This window comes from Urocitellus parryii, chromosome 8, assembly GCF_045843805.1.
Source record: "Urocitellus parryii isolate mUroPar1 chromosome 8, mUroPar1.hap1, whole genome shotgun sequence".
NCBI classification, from domain to species: domain Eukaryota; kingdom Metazoa; phylum Chordata; class Mammalia; order Rodentia; family Sciuridae; genus Urocitellus; species Urocitellus parryii.
Genome location: NC_135538.1, coordinates 154,666,066 through 154,691,947, shown reverse-complemented (window position 1 = coordinate 154,691,947; position 25,882 = coordinate 154,666,066). Strand labels below are relative to the sequence as shown.

Sequence of the window (25,882 nt, the reverse complement as noted above, 5' to 3'; positions counted from 1 at the left end):
AGAAACTTGAAAAGCACTAACTCACCTAGATGAGCACAGTCAGAACTAATATGACATTAACTTTGAGGACATGAGATGTCAGAGTAGCTCTCCACTTCTGTGACCTGACTCCCTCAGACCCATTGCCCCAGGCTAAATATGAAAACACCCAAAGGAAAAAAATTTTTAAAAAGTACCTCACAGGCACTCCTCAACATTGTTAAGGACATCAGAACAAAGAAACTCAGAGAAACTGCAACCCCAAGAGGATTGTGTGGGGTCCTGGATAAGGTCCTGGAACAGGAAGAGGCAGAACTGAGAAAAAAAAAAAATATATATATATATACACATATATATATGTATACACATATATATATGTATATATATATGTATATGTATATGACTTCAGTTAACAGTAGCATACCAGTATTAGTTCTTTTTTTGGTGGGGAGGGGGAGTGGGTACTGGGAATTGGCTTGGTGTCTCCTCAGGCTGCTCTGAGGAGAGGGATCTCTGGGTTTCTCTAGAGACATGGCCCATGAGGGTCCCCAGGCCAGGCATCTCCCCAGATTGTTCTGAGGAGAGGGAACTCCAACATCCCTAGAGACTTGCACACTAGGGTCCCCAGGCCTGGTGTCTTCCCCAGGCTGCTCTGAGGAGAGGAACCCCAGGAGTCCCTAGAGACATGGTCAAGAGGGTTCCCTGGTCAGGGGTCTCCTCATACTACTCTGAGGAGAAGAACCTTTGGGCATCCCTAGAGACATGACCCACCAGGGTCTCCAGGTATGGCGTATCCTCATGCTGCTCTGAGGGAAGGGAACCTGGGGTGTCCCTAAAGACCTGGCCCATGAGGGTCCCAAGTCCTGATGCTTCCTTGTGCTGCTCTGAGGAAAAGGAACCCTGGATATTCCTATAGACATGACCTATTGGGGTCTCCAAGCCTGGCCTCAAACCCAGGCTCTCTTAGGAGAGGAAACCCAAGGTGTCTCTAGAGATGTGGCCAAGAGGATCTCCAGGCCTGGCACTTCCTACTGGCTGCTCTGAGAGGAGGGGACCCAAGGTGTAAAAAAGACATGGCCCAAGAGGGTCCCCAGGCCTTGTGTCTCCTTGGGCTGCTCTGAGAAGGAAACGCAGGTGTCCCTAGAAATGTGGCCCACCAGGGTCCCCAGGCCTGGCATCTCCTCAGAATGCTCTGAGAGGGAATCCCAGGAGTCCCTAGAGACATGTTCAAGAGGGACCCTGACATGGCGTTTCCTCGTATGCTTTGAGGAGAGGAAACCCCGGGTGTCCCAAGATACATTACCCACCAGGGTCTCCAGGTCTGGCGTCTCATTGGGCTTCTCTGAGGAAAGGGCACCTGGGGTGTCCCTAGAGACATGGCCCACGAGAGTCCACAAGCCTGGTGTCTCCTCGTGCAGCTCTGAGGAAAAGGAAGCCCAGGCGTTCAATAGACGTGGCCCACCAGGGTCCCCAAGTCTGGTGATTCCCCCAGGCTGCTATGAAAAGAGGGCACTCCAGGTGTCCCTAGAGATGTGGTCAAGAGGTTCCCAAGATCGGGCGTCTCCACCAGGTTGCTCTGAGGAGAGGGAAACACAGGTGTTCCTAAAGATGTGGCACACGAAGGTCCCCAGGCCTGGAATCTGCCCAGGCTGCTATAAGGAGAGAACCACAAGGTGTCCCTAGAGACCTGGCACATGAGGATGCCCAGTCCTGGCATCTCCTCAGGCTGCTCTGGGAGGGAACCCCATGTATCCCTAGACATGTGGCCAAGAGGATCCCCAGGCTGCCATCTCCTCAGGCTGCTCTGAAAGGGAACCCTGGGGCATCCCTAGAGATATGGCCCTCAAGGGTCCCCAGGCCTGGTGTCTCCTTGGGCTGTTCTGAGGACTGAGAGCCCCAGGTTTCCCTAGAGATGTGGCCCATGAGGGTCCCTAGGCCTGGCATCTCCCTTAGGCTGCTCTGAGGAGAGGGAACCCTGGGGCATCCCTACAGACGTGGCCCACAGTGTTTCCTGGCCTGGCGTCTCCTCAGGCTGCTCTTGAGGAGAGGGGAGCTCTGCCCTCCCTGTGGAATAACCCATCTTGACCAGCAGTCAGGGTTCCTCTGCTCAGTTCTGAGAAAGCTCCTTCCTCAACCTGAGGGTGATAAAGCATCCAAGATGGCACCCAGGCCCCACCCTCAGCCCCCCCCATACTCACCTGAAGCTCAGTGGGGAGTGGAAGTGCCCACTGGGAGGGGAGACACCCTGCTGGGAGGGGAGACACCCCCTCTAGGGGAGAAGCCTCCCTCTAGGAGAGATGCTTCCCCCAGGGGAGAGACATTCTGATGGGAGGGGAGATACCCCCTGGGAGGGGAGATGCCCCCTGGGAGGGGAGATACTCTGCTGAGAAGGGAGATGCCCGCCCTACCACCCCAGACACCCCCCTAGGGAAGAGAGATACCCTGCTGGGAGGGGAGAGATCTCCTGGGATTGGAGTACCCCCTGGTAGTGGAGAAACCCTGGTGGGAGGGGAGACAACCTGGTAAGAGTGGTGACACCACTCCCTGGGATCTGGAGACACCTTGCTAGGAGGGGAGAAGCTCCACTGGGAAGGGAGCCACCTAGGCTTACTGGGGAACCTGCTTCTTTCTCCACCCCAGGAATTACTGGGTGAAACCTGTTCCCACTGCTGTCACTAGGTCTGGCTGTGTTGTCTGAGGCACCAGGAGGAGTGGGACCTCTAGAAAGCAGAAAAGGGAGTTCAGGAGCCACCTCCCTGCACCCCAGCTGTCCCCCACCAGGTCAAGCCTGCTGCAGACAGGGGCCAGGCAGCCACATGGATCCATGCTTCCCTCCTGCACCCAAGAGCAGAGGCCAGAAAGAGGCCACCACAGAGACCTCTGGGAAGTGGTCTTTGACACAGTGTCACATAATCCCACTTTAGGATCAGGGGTTTGAAGAAAAGCAGTGAAATCCCAGCCCAGGGTGGCCACTCACAAGGTTGGGAAAACCTGAACTCAGACCAAGCCCCAGCAGCTTTTGGGAGCTGCCAGCTGTACTGGACCACTGCCCCCAGTGTCCCAAGAGATGTAGCCCACCAGGGTGCCCAGACCTGGTGTCTCCCCTAGGCTGATCTGAGGAGGGAACTCTGGGTGTCCCTAGAGACATGGTCCTTGAGGGTATCCAGGCCTGAAATCTCCCTCTGGCTGCTCTGAAAAGAGGGACCATCAGAGATGTCCCTAGAGATGTTGCCCAAGAGGGTCCCTAGGCCTGCCATCTCTCCCGGGCTGCTATGAGAAGAGGGCATTCCAGGTGTCCCTAGAGACATGGTCAAGAAGTTCCTCAAGCCTGGCATCTCCCCCAGGCAACTCTGAGGTGAGGGAACTCTGGGTGTCCCAAGAGACCTGGCACACGAGGGTGCCTAGGCCTGGTATCTCCTCAGGCTGCTCTGAGGAGAGGAACCCCAGGAGAACCTAGAGCATTGGCCATGAGGGTCCCCAGGCCTGTCATCTCCCCCAGGCTATTCTTAGGATAAGGAATGCTAGGCATCTTTTGAGAGGAGACCAAGAGGGTCCCTAGGTCTGGCATCTCCTCAGGCTGTTCTGAGAAAAGGGAACCCTGGATGTCCCTAGTGTTGTGGCCCACAAAGTTCTCCAGGCCTGGCATCTCCTGAGGTTGCTCTGTGAGGAAACCCCAGGTGTTTCTAGAGACATGGCCAAGAGGATCCCCAGACCTGGTGTCTCCTTAGGCTGCTCTGAGTAGAGGGAACACTGGGGAGTCCCTAGAGACATGGCCCACAATTGTTTCCAGGACTGGCATCTCCCCAGGTTGTTCTGAGAAGACCCCAGCATCCCTAGAGATGTTGTGCACCAGGGTCCCCAGGCATGGTGTCTCCTCAGGCTGCTCTGAGGAGAGGAACCCTGGGCATTTCTAGGGACATGTAGAAGAGGGTTCCCCACCCTGGGGTCTCCTTGTGCTACTCTGAGAAGAAACTCCGGTGTCCCTACAAACATGACCCACCAGGGTCTCCAGGTATGTCATCTCCTCATGCTACTCTGAGGGAAGGGAACCTAGGGTGTCCCTACAGACCTGGCCCATGAGGGTCCCAAATCCTGGTGCCTCCTCATTCTGCTCTGAGGAAAAGGAACCCTGGACGTTCCTATAAATATGAGCCACCGGGGTCCCCAATCCTGGCGTATCCTCCAGGCTGTCTTAGGAGATGGAACCTGTAGAGACGTGGCCAAGAGGATCCCCAAGCCTGGCATCTCCCTCTGACTGCTCTGAGGAGAGGGAACACTAGATGTACAAAATATGTGGCTGAAGAGGATCCCCAGACCTTGTGTCTCCTTGTGCTGCTCTGAGAGGGAAACCCGGGCATCCCTAGAAGGTGTCCAAGAGGGTCCCCTGGCATGTCATCTCCTCATGCTGCTCTAATGAGATGAAACTCTGGGTGTCCCTAGAGATGTGACCCACCAGGTTCTCCAGGTCTGGAGTCTTCTTGCACTGCTCTGAGAGGAAGAAACCTGGGGTGTACCTAGAAACTTGGTCCACAAGGGTCCCCTAGCCTGGTGACTCCTCCTGCGGCTCTGAGGAAAAGGAACCCCAGGTGTTTCTAGAGATGTGGCCCAGCAGGGTCACCAGGCCTGGCATCTCCTCAGGCTGCTCTGAGAGGGGAACCCCTGGTGTCCCTAGAGACATGCCCAAGAGGTTCCCCCAGCATGGTGTCTCCTCATTCTGCTCTGAGGAAAGGAAACCCCGGGATTCCCTAGAGTAGTGACCCAACAGGGTCTCAGGTCTGGTGTCTCCTCAAACTGCTCTGAAAAAAAAAGGGAACCCGGGCTTTTCCTAGAGAAGTGGCCCACAAGGGTCCCATGCCGGGTGTCTTCTCATGGAGATCAGAGAAAAAGGAATCCCGGGCGTTTCCAGAGATGTGGCCCACCAGGGTCTCCAGGCCTGGTGTCTCCCCCAGGCTGCTATGAAGAGAGGGTACCACAGGTGTCCCTAGGGATGTGGTCAAGCATTTCCCCAGGCCTGATGTCTCCCCCATGCTTCTCTGGGGGGGGGAGGGAACCCTGGGCATCCCTAGAGATGTGGCCTGGCTAATCCTCTGGCTGCTCTGAGGAGAGGGACCCTCAACAGACTCTAGAGTTGTGGCCCACAAGGGTTTTCCAGGTCTGGCATCTTCCCCTGGTTGTGCTGAGAAGAGGGAAACCCAGTGTCTCTAGAGATGTGGCCCACCAGGGTCCTCAGGCCTGGCGTCTCCTCAGGCTGCTCTGAGAGAAAACCCCAGGTGTCCCTATAGATGTGACCCACCAGGGTCTCCAGTTCTGACATCTCCTCACGTTGTTCTGATGAAAGGGAAGCTAGGGTGTCCTTAGAGACATGGCCCATGAGGATCTCCAAGCCTGGTGTCTCCTCACGCTGCTCTGAGAAAAAGAAACCCTGGGCCTCCCTAGATACTTGACCCACCAGGGTCCCTAGACAAATGGCCCATCAGGGTCCCCATGCCTGGCATATTCCACAGGTGGCTCTGAACAAAGAAAAACCCCGTATCCCTAGAGACTTGGCCAAGAGGGTCCCCATGCCTGGCCTCTCCTTCGGTTGCTTTAAGGAGAGGTAACCCTGAGTGTCCCTAAAGACATGGCCAAGAGGATGCCCAGGCCTGACTTCTCATGCTGCTCTGAAGAATGGGAAACTTGAGTGTCCCTAGAGACATGGCCCAACAGGTTCCCGGGCATGGTGTCTCACCTAGGCTGCTCAGAGAAGCAAGCACCGCAGGTGTCCCTAGAGACAATATGACCAAAGGCCTGTCATCTCTCCCAGGCTGTTCTGAGGAGAGGGAACCCCGATGTTTCTAGAGTTGTTGTGCACTAGGGTCCCCAGACCTTACATCTTCCTTAGACTGCTCTGAGGAGGGAATCCAGAGGCATTTCTAGAGAGGTGGCCCACAAGGGTGCCCAGTCCTGTCATCTCCCCAGGCTGCTCTGAGGAGAGAAAGCCCTAGCATCCCTAGACACATGTCCAAAGGGTCACCTGGCCTGGCGTCTCCTCTTGCTGCTCTGAGTTGGAGAAACTCTGGGTGTCCCTAGAGCCATAACCCATGAGGCCTGAAGATCTGGTGTCTCCACACAGTGCTCCGAGGGAAGGAAACCTAAGGTATACCTAAAAACTTGGCCCACGAGGGTCCCCAAGCCTGGTGTCTCCTCATGCTGCTCTGAGGAAAAGAAACCCCAGGCATCCCTAGAGACTTGACCCACCAGGATCCCCAGGCCTGGCATCTCACCCCAGTTGTCCCTAGAGAAGTGGTACATCAGGGTCTCCAGGCCTGGTGTCTGAACAAAGGGAACCCCAGGCATCCCTAGAGATGTGGCCAAGGACCCCATGCCTGGCATCTCCCTTGGCTGCTCTAAGTAGAAGGAACCCCAGGTGTCCCTACAGATGTTGCCAAGATGGTGCCCAGGCCTGGTGTTTCCTCATGCAGCTCTGAGGGGAAGAAACTTCAGGTGTCCCTAGAGCCGTGACCCACCAGGGTCTCCAGGTCTTGCATCTCCTCATAGTGCTCTGAGGGAAGGAAACCTGGGATGTTCCTAGACACTTGGCTCATGAGGGTCCCCAAGCCTGGTGACTCCTCCTGCATCTCTGAGGAAAAGGAATCCCAGTCATTTCTAGAAACATGGCCCACCCTGGTCCCCAGGCCTGGTGTCTCCCCCAGGGTGCTATGAGGAGAAGGCACCACAGGTATCCCTAGAGATGTGGTCAAGAGTTTCCCCAAGCCTGGCATCTCCCTCTGTCTTCTCTGAGAAGAGGGAACCCCCAGTGTCCCAAAACTCCTGGCCTTAAAGGTCCTTAAGTGTGGCATCTCCTTGGGCTTCTCTGAGAGGGAACCCCGGGTGTCCATAGATATGTGGCCCACCAGGGTCCCCAGGCCTGGTGTCTCCTCAGGCTGCTATGAGGGAAAAACCCTGGGCATCCCTAGAGATGTGTCCAAGACAGAGAGAGAGAGAGAGAGAGAGAGAGAGAGAGAGAGAGAGAGAGAGGGAGGGAGGGAGGGAGAGAGAGAGAGAGAGAGAGAGAGGGAGGGAGAGAGAGAGAGAGATAGATATGGGTGAAGAGACAGACTCACGGGGAACTCAGGGAGGAAGGCGGTGGGAAGGGAGGCAGAGACACAGGAGGGATCCGGCAGAGGAGTTGCCAAGAGAAGGACCCAGGGAGAGACGCTGGATGGACTCTCTCACTCCCAGGACCTGGGTGGCCAGGCTCTGCTGGTGTGGCAAGAACCGGTGGGGGAGCGGCCCCTGCGGGTGGGCCCCGTGTTCTGGGGAAAAGCAGGCGTCCGCCCCCCCACCCCACAACCGCGAGTGTGAGGGGTGGGGGAGGTCAGTCAGGGTGCACAGGGATGGTCGAGGCCTGGTCTCCGCTCCGCCGGGTCGCCTGGAGTGTCCTAGCGTCCCTGGAGAGAGCCAGGCCTGTGGGCCTCGCTGCAGGCGCTGGGCGCTGGGCTAGGCGGGGCTGAGAGGGGCTCTGCCCCTCCGCACCTGGCTCCACCTCCCCGGAGCCCCGCCCTGGCCTGGCCTCTGTCCCTTCTCACCAAGCCCCAAGACCCCCGACCCCCGGCACCCGCACCGCCACCCCACCCCGCCCTTCGCCTGGCCGAGAATCCCCAGCTACGGCCGCGCGCGCTCCCCTAGCCTAGCCTAGCCGGGAGCCCAGAGAGCCAGGGGCGAAGACGCGAGCAGGCACCCCCGCCCCCCCACGGACACCCCAGAGACCCTGACAGGCCCAGCGCCCCAGCTGGAAATGCAGTGGGACTGGGCAATGGCGAGCGGCCGGCCACACACAACACCTGCGCGTGCCTAGCGCGTGGAGCCACGCTCAGGGAGTGCGGGAGGGAGGAACACACGCAGGGACCCACAGACAACCCGGCAGCGGGTGGCGAGCCGGCTGTGGCCCGCTGGCCCCCAGTCAGTCAGTCAGTCAGTCACCGGGCCAGGCTCAGAAGTGCGCCTCTGGGGCACCTCGCCAGGCTCTGCTGTGGTCCTGATGCAGAGAGGATGGTGCAGGAGCTGGGCGCGTGTGGCCACGCCCTGGGGCGTGGCGCGGGCGTGAGGTGGGCGTGGCGTGGGCGGTGCCGGGACCGGCTGTGCCTGTGCGTCTGCGCCGGGGAGCTGCAGCCTTGCGGTAGCCGGCCTCGCATCGCTGCTGGGCGGTGGCGGAGCCCCCCGAGAACCGCCAGGAGGGGACAGCGAGTCTCCGCTGCGGGTCGGCTGAGGCCCAGACGACCTGGCCGAAATCCCCACCTAGTCCCTGCTTGCAGTTCGGCTCCTCTAGGGAGGGCGGGGCTATCCTCCGCCTGGTGGAGCTGCCTCTGCGGGACGCTCCCTGGCCTCTGTGGCCTGGCCTGTCGCGCTAGGCTCGGGGGCAGCCGCGAGGCCGCTGGTTTGCAGGGACGATGCCCAGGGGACAGGTCACCTCAGGGGTCTCCCGGGTCTCCTGGAGGAATGCACCATAGTCGGGCAGGGTGCGCGGGAGCCCCGGGCCCTGGCAGCTTGTCGCCTCCACGTCCTGAGTGCACCAAGTTCCCTCTTAGGGTGAAGAATGCAGGCGGCCTGCGGCCAGAGCTGCCCCTTGGTGGCCGAGTGCGAGTGCAGTGGGTGTGGGATTCGCCCCTGTGGTGGAGACCCCTGAGACAGGGTTCGGGTGCTGAGGACTGAACCCAGAGGCGCTGGCCTCCGCACCACGTCCCAGCCCTTTTCGATTTTAGGATAGATTCTCACTAAGTTCGGAGGTTGGCCTCGAATTTGCGATCCTCCAGCCTCAGCCTCCAGCCTGGGTTGACAGGCGCCTGGCTGGGATCTGGGGTTCTCCAATGGCTGGGGCAATGGGGAAAGGGGTCCACAGGGGACAAGGATAGTGGCTGAGTCTCGCGCAGGCAGGGGTGGGGTCGGGCAGCCTGCCTGGTTGTCACTGCGCTCCCGCCCCTGCCCCGCCCCTGCCGCCACCCCTGCTGAAGTCCCTTGGGTCCTTGGATGAGCGCAGCCCGGTTGCAGAGCTCTAGGGGTCCCCCTGCGTGTCCCCAGGCCCACAGCCGCCCTGCGTCCCCTGCGTCTCGCACAGGGTCCCGCGACGTCCCTCCCCACAGCTGCCGGTGTTCCCATGAATCACACGAGGCTGACAGCAGGTGAACGGAGCAGGCAATTGGCGAGCGCCCATGGGTCCATCATATCTCGCTGGCCCAGCCGCCGCCCATTGATCTCGAGGGGCGGCTGGAGGTCAACGCAGCTGGGCAAAGTGACAGCCGCACCCATCACCCTCCACAACACCGCCCATTAATCACCGGCTGCCATGGTGATGAGGGCGACAGAGGACCCCCGGCGGCCTCCTGCACCAGGCCGTCCACCCACCGTCCTCCAAGTGGGAGGTGTCAGTTTGGCGAATCGCCCTGGGAAGGGGACAAGGAACGGTGCTGACCGATGGGTGAGCGGGGAGAAGGATGGCCTCTGCCCTCCGTCCCTGGCTCTGCTTCCCCGAGGCCTGGGACTGAGGAAGGCCGCTGTTCCCTCCCCTCGTTGCAGCCCTGGCAGCAGCCCAGGGTCTTTCTCCCAGTGGGGACACTGGGTGGAGCCAGTGACTTCCCCTGGTCTGATCCTAGGCTCTGGGGCCCTCCTCAGGCCTCCGGTTCTTATCCCCCAAATGGAGATTTTTCTTCTAAGCCCAGCGACTGGGAGGAGAGGATGGAACCGGCAAGGGGGGTCTCCTTGTTGACAGATTGCCAGGTCCTCTTCCTGGAGGGACCCGGATTGGGGGCTCCTCTAAATCCGAGCTGCTTGGGTGGCTGATCAAACATCACCTCCCAGGTCCATGGGATATGTTCACACACCTCCAGTGATAGGAGACGGAGGCCCATCTTACAGATGGGGGAACCGAGGCTCAGTAACAGAAAGGAGCCGGTCTGGATTGCAAATACCTTTCATCCCAGCATTTGGGGAGGCTGAGGTGGGAGGATTGAAATTTGGAGGCCAGCCTCAGCAATTAGAGAGGCCCTGAGCAACTCAGTGAGACCCTGGCTCTAAAAACATATATAAAAAGGGCTGGGGACGGGGGTCAGTGGGTAAGGGAACCTGGGTTCAGTCCCTGATGCCAAAAAAAAAGCCTTTCTTGTTCTGGGTTCCCACTCCCACAGGGGCCCCTGAGAGCGGGCAGGAAGCTGGGATTGATGGGCCACCCAATCCCGTGCTGGGAGGCACCCAAGAGCCTGGGCCCAGCTGTGACCGCCTCAACCATTTCCGGGGACCAGTCCCCCCCACCCCCCCACCTAAACATCACAACCATTTTTCAGGCTCAAGCTGAAATGGTGCAAAAAAATGGGGGTGCTGTCATGGCCGCTAGATGGTGTGTCAGCGCAATAAGATGTGACAAGTCCCCTGCTCCTGCCTGGGCTGTGTCCTGCCTGTAATGGATGGAGACACTGCCCGCCTTGGGCCACGGGTCAAAACTTCCTCTGGGAGATAAATGTGATCATCAGGCCCTTCGGCCACCCCACCTGCCCACCCAGGGCCACCACTGCCCAGAGCCAGCGGGCCACCTCCCGACACCTGAGGAGCAGGAATGAGAAGACCCCTCCGCCATTTCAGCTTGAGCCTCAAAAATGGTTGTGATGTTTAGGTGAAGGGTGGGGGAGCTGGTCCCTGGAAGTGGCTGAGGCTGTCACAGGGCATCTCTGTCCCAACCCACAGCTGGGGCCTGCTGTCAGTGCGGCCTCTGGCCTGTTCCTGGGAAAGGTTGGGGATTGGGTCAGAGGAGGGGCCAGGACAAAACCTGCCCTTAGAGGTCAGATCTGAAGACCACAATCTCCAAATACCCAGGACTTTAGTGAGGCCAGTTCCACGCACTAGGGCACTCTGGGCTCTCATGGCCAGTCAGCTTCCATCTTTTTGGGGGGGGTATCAGGGATTGAACCCAGGGTCACTCAACCTCTGAACCGCATCCTCAGCCCTATTTTATATTCTATTTAGAGACAGGGTCTCTCTGAGTTGCTTAGGGCCTGGCTAAATTGTTGAGGCTGGCCTCCAATTGCAATCCTCCTGCCTCAGCCTCCAGAGCTGCTGGGATGACAGGCCGGCCCCACTGCAACGGCTTCTTGAAACTTTTTACAACCATGTGAGGCCCTGGTTCGATGCCCAGGGCCACAAGGGGGGAACTTAGAATTTTAGAACAGTTTTAGATTTGCAGAGCAGTGTGACAGTGGCAGTGCGTTCCTGAGTGTCACCTATCATCCTTTGTAGTTGGCACCCAGTCACCACCTGCACCCACTGCCTTCCATTTTACCTAATGCCCCTTTTTCTGTCCTAAAATCCCAGCCAGGGACCTTGGTGTCCCATCTCTAAAGGCTTCTCTGGGCTGTGACCTTTTCTTCAATGGCCCTTGTCCTTGGTGACCTCAACAGTTTGGGGGAGGACTGGTAGGTGCTCTGCTCCTGTCCCTCAGCTGAGCTCATGGCCTGATGGGACCCTGGGTGTGAGGAGTCCACCGTACCCTTGTGTCTGCCGAGGCGCTTGCTGTGGCATTGACCGCCACCTCCTGGCTGGGTCGAGGGGATGCTTCAGCCCCACATGGTCCCTCCTCTCCAGTCCACCTGTGGAGGGCGGCGTCATGGGCTCGGTGTCCTGGGCTGCACATTTACCTCAGTGACATGGAGCCCGCAGGTGGCCGAGCCCAGCCCCCTGTGTTGACCAAGTTCCTCTGATGACAGTGTGACTCACGTCACTGCTCACTGGGTGACAACCCAGAATGACTCTCTCTGGTTACTCAGGCTGGTCCAGCTGGGCCGTTGAGAGCCTTCTGTTGGCTCCTGGTCCCTTCAGCGTATCCCCATCACTGACCACCTCAGGGTTAGAGGGCCACTGAGTGAGTGGGAGGGGGCAGCCCCTGACAGCTGGCCATTCCAGAAGGTTCCTTACCAATAAGCCAAGCACAGTGTGCATGAGCACACAGAGGCGTCCCCCACATGGGCAGGACCTCAGTAGCCAGGGTGTGGGGACATGGGACAGAGTGGATGAGGAGACTGTGGGCAGAGGTGGAGGTAAAGCTCAGGATTCACCCTGGCCCCTGCTGTCCCCTGCGACAAGTGAGCTTGTCCCAGGGCCTGACCTGAGAGAAATCCCAACAGCGCACAGTGGGGGACACGGAGGCACCCTTCCTGGGGACAGTGCCCAGAGTCCACACCTTTAGCCTCGAGCCCAAGCCATGTTGGAAGAAATATATAACAACAGTAAATAATTAAGATATGGCCAGCTGGGTATGGTGGCACACACCTGTCATCCCAGTGGCTTGGGAGGCTGAGGCAGGAGGAACACAGGTTGGAGGCCAGCCTCTGCAACTCAGCAAGGTCCTGAGCAACTCAGTGAATAAAAATGTCCTTGGGTTTAATCCCAGTTATTCTTTGCCCCTAAAAAAAAGTTTAAAAGAGGGAGAGAGAGGAAGGGAGAGAGGGAGATGGAGGGGGTAGGGGTGGTGTCATTCAAATAACATTTAAGATTTTATTTAAAAACACCTCAGGGGTGGGAGGATTCCACCAAAGCAATCCCAAAAGTTATAATTTAAAACAAAAAAAGCTCTTCAGACAGAACTAACCACACCGCAGGGCTCACGGGAGAGGGGAGGCCCTGCCCAGGCCATGCCTTTGTGGGGACGCTGTCTCCATGGAGTGCCGCCCGGGTCCCTTCATGGACTTGTCCTGCTGGTCAGCCAGGATCTTGGCCGAGGGTTTGGCGTCATGAACAGCTCGCTGGTCTCCTCCATGGGCTCCTGCTCGGTGCTGTCCTTCCTGTTGATCTGGACAGCAGGTTGGCTGGAGTCGGCGGCTGCACCAAGGACCTGCAGTGGACAGCTGGGTCAGGAGTCCAGCCGGGCCCAGAAGAAATCCCCCCCAGGTCCACGCGCCACAGGACTCTGCCAGCTGGCCCCCTCCAGGCTATGGCTGGTTGTTGTGGAGCCAGAAAAGGACAGAGCTTCCATGACTGAGAACATCACAGTCACAGCCTCATCAGGGAGGCCACCAGTGTGACATAAGTTCTGGTCCTCACATCTTCACCCTAGTCTAGAAATTCCTCAAGCCGGGCACAGTGGCTTCCCAAGGGCTCTGGAGGCTGAGGCAGGAGGATGGCAAGTTGGAGGCCAGCCTCAGCAACTTAGCGAGGTCCTGAGCAACTCAGTGAGACCCTATCTCTAAATAAAATGTAAAAGAGGGCTGGGGACAGGGCTCAGTGGTAGGGCACCTGCCTAACACTTGCAAGGCCCTGGATTTGCTCCTCAGCCCCACATCAAAATGAATCAACAAAATCAAGGCCCTGTGTGTCTCCGGCTCAGAGAGGTTAAAATTCAGTGAAGCCACCACCCAGTCAAGGCGGCTTCAGCTGTAGGCTCAGCTGGACCCCAGGGACATGTGGGGGACGAGGAAATGGGACACAGGGCCTCGCAGACTGTCGGGGACACCCTTCCTGGTCTAGAGAGCCCACTGTCCTCGTGCATCTGGACAGGACCCAGGGGCCAGGGGAGGGGCTGGGCTGGCAAGGCCCCCACGGAGCCCAGGCTCTGGCTCTGTCCATCTCGTGTCCCAGAGGACAGTGGCAGAGTTAGTGACCTCCTGCAGAGGGAGCGTCAGCTGCAGGACAAGGGGGACCTCTCTCATCAATCTAACTTTCACAAGCCACCTCAGACACTCAGCAGTCTAAGCCACCGTGTCCCGGGACTTGTCACACCTGGAAGCTCAGAGACGGCCTGAGGCCTGGGCAGCCTCCACCTGGGCCCAGGAGGCCACCGCCTCACCTCAGAGTGGTCTTGGTGCCGATCTCCCCCAGGTGGTTGAGCGCCTCCTCACTGATGTGGATCCCCTCCATCTGGGCTCGGATCTTAATGATCCTTCAGAGGAGAAAAAACATAAAGAAAGAAAGAAAGAAAGAAAGAAAGAAAGAAAGAAAGAAAGAAAGAAAGAAAGAAAGAAAGAAAGAAAGAAAGAAAGAAAGAAAGAAAAGAATTTAAAAAAAGAAAAACAAAATTTTTACATCTGATGAACTCTTTATTCAATGGGGATAATATGTTTGAGAAAAACTTCTAAAGCTTATAGCAAGGATTTAAAATAAACTAGGGAAATTGCTGAAAGTTCAATTGAAAAATCAAGAACAAGCAATATTTTTTTAAATTTCTTATCAGGAGAAATTTGAAAACAGGCATATTTCATTTCAGTCATGATGAAAATGCAGGATGCTATGGAAACTGCAACAAAAGGACTGTATCTGTATCACAAAAGTTTTGTAAATGGAGAATATGAAACTACATTAAAAAAGTGAGGACTAGACAACATTAAGGCTATATATGTAATCTAAAATAAATAATATACTAAATCTCCACTATACGAATTTTATCTAGGAGTATGTCTGCAAAACAACACAATACTCCTTGCATAAAGCAGAGGATTTGTGATAGTCTCAAATTAAAAATGATTTCACATCTGTGGCTGTTGTGCAGGGGCTCATATAACAAAAGCAAGGTTTGGGGCTCAAGCAGTTGAAAGAAGATATGAGGAACTTTTGGGATGGTAGGCATGCTACTTTTGAAGGCAGCAATAGCCCATAACCAGCCTCTAGCCTCTAGCTTCTATCCTTCAGCCCCCCAAATTATTAGATAGAACTTTTTTTTTTTTTTATGCAGGTCAGACAAAGAAGGCACATCAACAACATTTTACTGATGTAAGAACATGCTCACAAACAAATGTTTTTGACCTTGAGTACATAGCTTGAATATGAGTGGGGTTTTTTTGTTGTTTGTTTTTTAATATTTATTTATTTTTTTTAGTTTCGGTGGACACAACATCTTTGTATGTGGTGCCGAGGGTCGAACCCCGGCTGCACGCATGCCGGGCGAGTGCCCTATGCTTGAGCCACATCCCCAGCCCCTTGAATATAAGTGCTTATGACCTTGGCTACTTGCTAAAAATACAGCCTTCTGGAAGCCTGGCCAGGTACTAACATACTTAGTCTTTTTTTGTCCTTAAATGCCTCATGGCATTGAGCATTTTACAACTTCTACTGTAAGGAGCAATGCTAACCTCTCCATTCTTAAGGTGCAACACAGAATGCTGTTTATCTCTAATTCTTACAGACAAAAAATAATAATCTTGCTCTCTTGCAACCTGGGTAAATTATTTTTTAAGTCCACCAGTTCTACTTAACAGGTAAAATGGGGTAAACTTGGATACCTGGGCTGGCCATGCCAGTTGTTCACTGGAGCCATTGGCTGCTGTTGTTTCATTTTATGCATCATCCATTGACTGGACTTGAAAGCCTTCATTCTTCTTTTTCTCCCCAGACTCAATCATCACAATGGAGAAGGTTGATGGGTATTTTCAAAATACAGAGATCTTACTCTACTGGATGTACTTTGGACTCCTAGACTTCTTGATTATCTTGCAATTCCTCATTCTAGTAGTCTCTCATACACTTGCATCAGTTTTTGCTGTCAGATCTATAGAAACCATTCATCCCATGGCCAGAGCAGCTGCACATGACTCATTTGACTACTTCTCCAAATCATCTATGCCACTGCTGCCACTTTTTTCTTTGGCCAGGGCCTGGGGCCTTTTTGTTTTCTTGAATATTTTTTGTTGTAGATGGACACACTACCATCAGTAGTTTGTTTGTTGGTTGGCTCATACATGCTAGGGAAGCACTCTACCACTGAACCATAACCGTAGGCCCCAAAGTCCTTTACTTAATTCATTTTCTTGGCGGGATTGTATGTGTGTAGTGCAGGGCATTGAATCCATGGCCTTATATAAGCAAAACAAGCACTCTACTGACTAAGCTATATCCTCAGCCCTGATCTGTAGTCTTTTTTAAAAAAGATAGAGAAGGAGTGTATTTCTGCAGACACGTTAGGTCGTGGCAAGGATCGAACCTGGGCCTCACGCACAGCCAGGAGAGCGCGCTACCGCCTGAGCCACACAGACACCAGCTGTTTCCTGTTCTTTAACAGTGACAATGGAGCCGCCTGTCATTCAGGCTGATTCTGCGCCCACTTGGCTCAGGTTGGAGGCAGTGCCTGAAGCCTTGGCCAATCAGTCTCTTAGGCGAGAACTGTCAATCCGCACGCAGCCGGTGATGAGGGGGCGGGCTTCCACGAACTTCCCTTCCCTTCCAGTCTGGAGCCGGCCATTTTTTCATTCTTTTTTAGGCTTTCTGTCCTGGATCCGGAGCCCAGGTTTCTGTGCTATGGAGAAGCTGAAAACAAACCACAGGGAGACCGCTGACAACACTGAAAGCCAGGAAATGGTAAGTGTGCCTTGTATCTTGAGACTGCGGAGGAAGGTGGCTTAAGGCTGACAGGAGTGGCAATGGTGGAAACTGGCAGTCCTGGCTTGGGACTCCTCCTGGTCCTCTCCAGAGTCTTGTGGCCAGAGGGTCTCTCTGTAGCAGCTTAGCCTTCACCTCTCTCTTACTAGTCTAGTGAGGCTTACATCAACAGTTGAAATCCTGGGCATGTTGTTCCATAATTGTATCGTGTTTTCAGCTTCTTTCTAAAGCCCTTTGTTGGCTTCCATGTCCCATGAGTCCAGCATGACTCCAGATTGCATAGTGAAGACTGAGATAATTATCAGGAGAGGACCCCAAATCCATTTGTTGTACTCATGCATGAGAGAGGCTGTTGATTTTAGGGCTTGTTACTCATGAGGGTTTGTTTGTTTGTTTATATATTTATTTATTGTGTGTGTGTGTGTGTGTGTGTTGTTTTCTTTTTGGTACCAGAAATTCAACTCGGAGGTGTTCATCCACTGATTCACATTTCCACCCCTTTTTAAAATATTTTTATTTAGAAACAGGGTCCCTTTGAATTTCTTAGGGCCTCACAAATTTTTTTTTTGAATTTTTTAATATTTATTTTTCAGTTTTCAGCAGACACAACATCTTTGTTGGTATGTGGTGCTGAGGATCGAACCCAGGCCGCATGCATGCCAGGCGAGCTCCAGCCCCAGGGCCTCACAAATTTGATGATGCTGGCTTTTAACTCATTCTCTTCATGAGTCCTGAGATTTTTAAATGTAGGGGAAGCAGTATCTCAAATCGAGAACAAACATCTGAAATCCAGAACTTCAGTTTAGCTCTCCATGGGTCTCAGAATAAACCCCTAGTTTTCTAGCTCTCTATTCTCATATCCAAAACTAGGGTTCTCTGTTCACAGAGAATAAGTAATAGAATAGAATAGATAGTATAATGACCTTGTAATGTGGATAATGGGTCTCAAAGCTAACTGAAAGATATGTTAATGAGCACCATTAAGGCTTATTTCAAATGTAATAGACCTTGAAGCCCACTTGTGGGAACACCTTCAACAAAGTCCTTTGTCCCAGGGGTGATTCCTGATTGAATTTGAACAGAAAAGAATTGGTCACAGAAAGAATGAAAGTGAACCCCTGTGGTAGTCAGGATGCCTTTTCCAAAGCCTATTCTAAATGCATTATGCTCCTGGTTCTGCCCAAAACCATTAGTAAACTTCTAAGATAGCACATCAAGATGAGTTTTTTTTTTTCTGGTATCATTCCTCATATCACATAGTGGGAGTTCTATTTCTTAGATTTTTTTTCTTCAAAATTTATGAGACAAGCACCCAGATTCAATTGGCAAACTGAGAAATTTTGGTTCATCTCAAAACTCCACTTTCAGCATTATCAATCATTATTTTTTCATATTTTATTTTAATTGGATGCATCATTTATGTTTTTCTACAAGAAATGAAGGGCATTTTTAATTTATCATTCTGAGATTTTCACATCATGAGAAGAAAGCAGAATAAAATTAGGTGACATTAAAAAGAATGAATCTCTCCTAAATGAGGTTTATGTGTCCCAATTAATAAATTTTAAAAACTGTAATGGGTCATCAATTGATGTTTTATTTATTTATTAATGTATTTGTTTGTTTACTTATTTATGGCCAGACCATTTTATTAAAATAACCCACAGAAGGGGCTGGGGTTGTGGCTGAGCTATAGAGCACTCACCTAGCACGTGAAATGTCCTGGGTTGGATCCTCAGCACCACATAAAAATAAATAAATAAATAACCCACAGAAACATGCCAAACATTTCAGGAAATTCTTTTCTTCTGGTGTGGCAGGAAAAATAAAAGTGGGACTAACTTGAATTTAAATTACATGCAAGTTCAATCTCTCTCTCTCTCTCTGTACTGGGGATTGACCCCAGGGCCTCATGCTTAGAATGCAAGCACTCTACAAGCTGAGCTATTTATTCAGCCTCATTTTTTTTGGGGGGGGGACCAGGGATTGAAGTCAGGGGCAATCTACCACTGAGCTACATTCCTACCCTTATTTTGTATTTTAGAGACAGGGTTTGAGTTGCTTAGTGCCTCACCATTGCTGAGACCAGTTTTGAATTCATGTTCCTTATGTTTCAGTCTTGTAAACAGCTGATATTACAAGCATGCACCACCATGCCTGGCCAATTTCAATCTTATGGGCTAAAGTACACAGCAAATTAGATCAAAGTCCATGTCAATAACTCGGTACATTATTAAAAAAAATATATATTTTTTTCTTAGTTGTTGTTAGACCTATATTTTATTTACTTTTATGTGTAGCTGAGAATTGAACCCAGTGCCTCACATGTTCCAGACAAGTGAGCTACCACTGAGTCCCAGCCCCAGCCCCCTGGAACATTTTTTATGGGGGATATTGGAGATTGAACTCAGGAACACTTGACTACTAAGACACATCCCCAGGTTTTTTTTTTTTTTTTTTTGCTTTATTTAGAGACAGGATCTCACTGAGTTTCTTAGCACCTCATTTTTGCTAAGGCTGGCTTTGAACTTCTGATACTTCTTCCTCAGCCTCTTCAGCAACTGGGATTACAGGCTTGCACCAACACACCCAGCCCCTGGTACATTTTTAATACCTGTTTTACATAGATTTTAACCAGTATCCTTAACTTTTTTCTAATATATGTTTGATTTGAATCCATAACCCAGAAATCAGTGAAACAGAATCTATTTTTTATCTCTAACACTGCTTTCAGTTATGACAGTGTCTGAGTTAAGATTTCCCATTAAAGAATCTACTATGTGTTGTGTTCTCATTCTGACCTCCCATATGATCTAGTTCTGAGTTTTAGAATATCTGAAACAAGATTTCCAGAGATTCCATTTTTTTTGGAGTATTTAGAAAATACCACTCTCTGAGTCTTGCCTTCTAGGGACCAGTTTGAATTTTAAGTGTGAGCTTCTGAAGGGATGGACTAATTGGATGCTTTGCAGCTCGAAGGCATTTCTGATATACTTTCTGTCTAAAAGGTGCTTCATTTGTTTCCTTTTATTAGATACTGTGACTAAAGATACAATAAAAATAGACATGTGGCAATATCTTTAGCAAAAGGATTCAAATTCCTTTACATATATATTTAAAGTTATTATTAGTGGATTGTATGACATTTTTTTTTTTACCAAGAATTATTATTTATATCTTTTTATTTATTCAAATACTGGAGATTAACCCCAGGGCACTTTACCATTGTGCTACATACCCAGTCTCCAACACTTTTATTTATTTATGTATTTTTGAGAGAGGGTTTTACTGAGTTTCTTAGGACCTTGCCAAGTTCTTGAGGCTGGACTTTAACTTGAGAATAAACCCCTAGTTTTCTATCTCTTATCCTCCTAAGCCACTGGGAGTTCAGGCATGTAGAACTTTGCACTGCTACCCCAAATTATTACTAGTGGATTATGTGGCATTTTTATTTTGGGCTTTTAAAGAACCTTAACACTTTTATAAAAAATATATTTATTGGTTTTATATTGTCAGCAACATTTTTACATATTTGTGTTCCCTGAAATCCCTATTAATTATGAGATATTTACTTGGTTTTGTTTGGTTTGGTGCTAAATATTGAACCCAGGGGTACATATCACTGAGACACATCCACATTACTTTTTATGTTATATTTTGAGACAGGCTCTCACTAAGTTGATTGTAGCCTTGTTATATTAATGAGGCTGTCTTTGAACTAACAATTCTCCTGCATCATTTTTCATAGCTTCTAGAATTTCAGGCATATGCCACCATACATGACAATTTTAGATTTTTATAATAGCCATTCCAACATTTTCTGCATAGGCTGCAGAAAATCTATTTGATTAATGCATTAAATCCCTGAGGCAAGTTTATGTGAAGTAGCTAATGTAGGAGTGCTGTGTAAAGATTAGCAAGGATTGTGGAATGTGATAGACATTATTATCTAAAGTACATATATGAAGATAGGAATTGATGTGAACATACTTATGATGTGAATATACATATGAAAAATTGTTCTATATGTGCAATAAGAATTGCGATGCATTCCGCTGTCATGTATTTAAAAAATAAAACAAAATTAAATATTTCTTTATATGTATTGCTGAGAGTCAAACTCAGTGCTTTGCACATGCTAGCAAAGTAGTCTACCACTGAGACACAACTCCAGTCCATGTACCCAGCTTTTTATACTCTCTTTGTAGTAGTCAGAAACAACTTTAAAAATTGCATTTATATCACTTTTCCTAGTACAGTAATGTATTGCTAACTAAACTTATTCTTAGTATTTTTTAAAAAATAATCTAATGGATGACTGTTGTTTTTTTCCAGAGATTATTTTATCACTTCTTTAGGGCTTGGTGAAGGGTCTTCTTTTTTTCAGAATGTAGATGTCTCCTATTATTAAATGGTTCCATGCTAAGTGTGTTGAAAATAATGATTCTAAAAGTTTACAATTCACACATTTCCAAGACTATAGGGGAAAGGGAAAGGACAATATTCACAACCAAGAAACCATTTCCCATGGAAGCATAGTATCAGTGTCCAACCTGGAGTGTAATCCAGATCTTTCAGTGATAAGCTTGTTTAAGAAATACAAATGTAGGTTTTTGGGATCCTGTAAAGTACACTGAATGGCTTTAAATCATTTACTCTTCTTCAAAATAAAATTTCTACTACCTACTTAAATAATAAAACACTATGAATGAGAAAGGTGAATGAGACTTAAGTTCTGTGGAGGTACTAAGATTGACCTTTAATTATAGTTTATAAATAGTCAAATAAGAAGGGCCTTAGAGTTGTCTCATCTTTTCCAACGCATGATATGGAATACTTAGATGAACTGACATGAAATAATGAAAATGCATTTCAGGGAAGTGATATCACAGAAATTTTCAGGGTAGAATCTTGGAAATGTGGGAAAAATATATTCATGTACATATGCGTTTCTATTGAAAAAATAAGTGCTAAATACATGAGTATGAGAGTAAATTCAGTGTGCCTCATGCATTGTAGGTTGAAGGCAATGATAAAGGAGTAACTGAGGGATCCAGAACTCTGTAATTGTGGGAGATATTAATAGCAATTTAGAAAAAGAAAATATAGTTAAATCCCTTTAGATTTGCCTCTGTCCTCTGTTCTTATAAATTTAATTCTGTCAAATGAGATTATGTGGGTATGGTTCTCTCTGAATTTATGTTTTCTCTTGTTTTTAGGATTTTGTCAGCTATGTCATGTAAAGCCCTGTCCTAAACTCACTTTGGGGCTCTTTTACCACCTGTTCTGGACTGCAGAGCAGATTGTGTAATGAATTGACTTTTGTCAATCTTTGCAAACAATGGTTGGGAGAACAAGGATATTGGAGGTCTTTCATATCCTATAATATGGTTGTCAGACCCTGTGGGTTAAAGGGTAGTTACTTGCTATGTTAGAAACATCTTCCCTATGAGAAGGGCTTATCTATATTTTATGTTTTGGAAGCCCCATAAACACAGAAGAGAAGCATTTATGGTCACAAACAAAGGAATGCCAGAAGCCATTAGATGTGAGAAAATACAAATATATATATATATATCTTAGAGCTTTCAGAGGTAAAAAGTTTATTTCTGTTTTCTGTAAGAAAACTAAAATTTCTCTTTGGCCTGACAATATTTTGATGTTTTAAATTTGCTTGCAATTTCTACCTGTGTTTTGAATTCACCTATGCCTGGCTATCCCTTACCAGATATCAACCCTCTCTAAAACCTTACTGATGCCTCATAAATCCTGGCTCCCACTGACCAAAATACAATTCTCTCTAAATCTCAGTGGCAGCTCATAAATTCTAATGTCTGGAGCTGAATTTATTCCCTCCCTTGAAATGTTAGCCATATAGATCCTTAACCAGCTATCTGCCTTTGTATTATGATTGTCAAAATCTTGTTAGCTGTAAGTACCTTAGACACCCACTTCCTTTGTAACCTTTTGTGCTGTAAAAACTTTTTCCAGAAGGTCAGGGGGATGATCTCTAGCATGGGATCTTGTAAGAGACAGTCCTGGCCAGCTTTTGTGTACACGATACAATCTTGATTTAATTTGATTTAAAATTTGAGTTGGTGGTCTTTTCTTTGTGTTTTGGTTCAACATTAACCCTTTTTTTTAACTTCACTGTAAATAAAACCAAAGAACACAACAAAACTCCTGTAAATGAGCCAGGTGCATAATAATAGTCATTCTTTCCTGAAAGCACAGTATTCATTAAAGAAATAATATAAGCTTAAAAATTAAAAGATAGCTCTAATATCAAGGGAGTTTAGGAGTTAGAAATTTTTTCTTTCAGAATATAGGTAGTAAAATAGGAAAAAAGATAAAATGTGAAGCATAAATATATTAAGTAATATGCAAAAAAAATCACCAAAATATTTATTACAAAACAATCATATCTACAGAAATGGTTCAAAAGAAGCAGTCTTTTTGTCAGGGAATAAACATTTGGACAGGAATGGAAGTTTTGGTTCTCGTTTTAAGTAGTTTTACTCATAGTGAATAATCTTTACACTATTTCTGCATTTTACTGGTTGGAATTAATTATAATTCATATATCTGAGAAAAAGGTACTGAATGCAGAAAAATATTATTGCTCATGTTTAAATCACGTACATTATTTGATCTTTCCCTTTTTAAAATAAAAATCTGCATAAAACCATTTCTTAATAAATATCTCTATTTCTGTATATTAGCAGCAACTGAGTTATAAAATTTGCTATGATAACTTGTCTCTTCATGTACTTAAAGACTATGAATTTGCTGCTTAGCATTTAGGTATAATTTTTTTATGGTGTTCTATAGTTATTTACGTCTCTGTGCCAAGTTTTATACCAAGCTCTTAGTATGTGCCTCAATTACTCTGTGTAGCAATGTAGGATCCATGTCTTATTTGTGACACTTTGTTCTCAGAACTGTGTCTAAAGGGAAATATGTACAAGATGATTATTCAGGAAAAAAAAATCTATCTAATACTTTATTTTATATTTATTTATATATCTATGTATACATATTATTTTTATTATTTAGAAACACTTTGGTCTTAAACTACACTGATTCTAGTGTATTTTAACTTGAATTGGTTGTGAAAAACAAACTAATAAGACTTTTCTCTTTGTTGTTTGGTGATTTCTGCAACCTCAGGAACCTAGTGAATAATGGCAGATATAAATAAGTAATTCTCTAGTTTGAGGCAGAATCATCAAACTAGATGATGTTTTGCTTCTGCTTTCTATCTTGATCATTAGACACATACCTTTAAATTTACATGGAAGACTTTTGGAATTCTGTTCTGTTAGTTCTTCTAAAAAAAATCAAAAAAAGTGAAAAATAATGCAGGAAAAATAAATGATTAATTTAAAGCAATTCATTTCTTAAATAATTTTTTTAAATTACAAAAAATTCTGAAAAGTTAGAAAAGTTAAAAGATTTAGAAATAGCCTAAGGCAACTTCTCTTTTGCTCAGGACAGTAGATTATATCTCCAACTCATTCCTCTCTAGAATTGGACTGTGTGCAAATATGAAAAAAAAAAAGTGCTAAGATGCCCCACATGGCTTATAAGTTTTAAAATCCTGACAGGAGCTCAAATCTGCCATTTTTCTACTTTACAAAATACAAAATCTTAAATTTGTATACTTAACAAACATTTGCAGAAGTGTAATTTAAAATGACCTAAAAAAATGAAAAAAATCATTGAAGGACTGACCCACTGAACATGAGGGACTTATAGTATTGAAGCCCTTATATTAAATGTCTTTTTATCATTGTCAAAATTTTCCACGTTTATATTATCAATATATTAATCAAAATTTTTATGCATTTAATAACAAATATCTTAGTTCTTATTTTACTCACTCTTTTAAAAAATTAGTAATAATTAATATTAATAATTTAATGCTCATGCTTGTTAAAGTATGAAACATATACTTTAAAAGCTATGGCTATAGCAAGTGAAAAATCCAGCCTAATTTCCTCTTAATATTGGAAGCCATCTCATCACAAAGGCATGAAAAGTTAATTTTTGCTTCATTATAAATTACTGTGATTTGTAAACTTGCTTGAAATGCCTGCCAGTGCCTTGAACTCACCCATGTCTGGTTTTCCCCAATGAGATAACAACCCTCCCTGAAACTTTAGTGATGACTCATAAATTCTGGCTTTCCCTGACCAAATAACAACTCACTCTGAAACTTTAGTGGTGCATCATACGTTCTTTTTTTTTTTTTTAATTTTTAATATTTATTTTTTAGTTCTCGGCGGACACAACATCTTTGTTGGTATGTGGTGCTGAGGATCGAACCCGGGCAGCATGCATTCCAGGCGAGCGCGCTACTGCTTGAGCCACATCCCCAGCCCTGCATCGTACATTTTGATGTTGTGATCTAAACTTACTCCCTAAGTGCTGAACCATTTAGACCATTAACCTACTACATGCCTTTGTACTATGCTTGTCAAAATCCTGTTGTCCATGTAAGGTCTCAAACACCCCCCATTTTGCAAATTTTTGTGCTATAAAACTGCAGTCCTAGAGAACTGGAGTGCTGTCTTCTTTTCCCATGGGTTTCAGGAGAGACTGTTATGCTCAAATGCGGGACACCCAGAAGACCACCAGAGACCAAGATAGATGTATGCAGCAAATAGGTGTTTATTGTGAGCTAGCTCAGTCCTCCACACACACAGCAACTGGTGGCTTACAGGCCCTGAGTCTGGGGTTTGCAGCAGTTTTATAACTCTTTGGGAAAGGCAGGTACCCCACATACATCATAACATCTCTTAGCAAATCATCACACACCTTGGGAAAATCATAAACAACTCTAAAACATGGTTAGTCCATTCACTGGTGGGAACAAGTTGGGTAAGGGTGATTGGTTAGTACAAGATGGGGATTCATTTGAACAGATTGGCTTAGGCCATGAGGGGATTATGTGCTGAACTATATATGATTTCCCAAAATGTTATCAACCACCATAAAGTACTGGGAAGGTCATCTAGCATCTCAGGTATTTTCCCTGTCTCATGCTGATTGGTGGCTGCTAGGGGGTTGCTATGGATCCCCACCTAACCTGACTGAGTCAGGGACACCAGGCACAGCAGATCTCTCCTGTTATTTTTAGATAAACAACTCAGCAGGGTGGGTATGAGCCTAGGAGTGCTCTGTGTGTCTTTTCAAGGACAAGAGTCATGCCCCCTTCCTTGGACAGTCTTTGCTCTGAGGTAGAGGTTAGTTTCTCACCTTGTACCTTATGTTTTTCTTTTTTTAAAAATGTTTTATTTTTTTATCTGTAGCTGGACACAGTACTTTTATTTCACTTATTTATTTTTTATGTGGTACTGAGGATTGAACCCAGGGTCTTGCACATGGAATGAGAGCACTCTACTGCTGAGCCACAATCCCAGCCTCTTATGTGTTGTTTTTATTGGGCATTTTTACTTTAGGGGGTTTCTTCCCAAAATCATGGCATTTGCAGGGAAATGGATGACACTAGAGCATTTATGCTAAGTGAAGCTAGTCAATCCCTAAAAAACAAATGCTAAGTGTCATCTTTGAT

General features: G+C 48.1%; 1 protein-coding gene across 1 annotated transcript in view; it reads left to right on the top strand.

The window, feature by feature from the left end:
* The first annotated feature begins 16,159 nt into the window (after positions 1-16,159).
* LOC144256666 (uncharacterized) overlaps positions 16,160-25,882 on the top strand; it is a 29,602-nt gene continuing 19,879 nt past the window's right edge. Inside the window, 1 exon segment of the mRNA XM_077802040.1 lies at positions 16,160-16,284. Within this exon segment, the coding sequence (XP_077658166.1) occupies positions 16,225-16,284 (60 nt within the window). The 5' untranslated portion in view covers positions 16,160-16,224.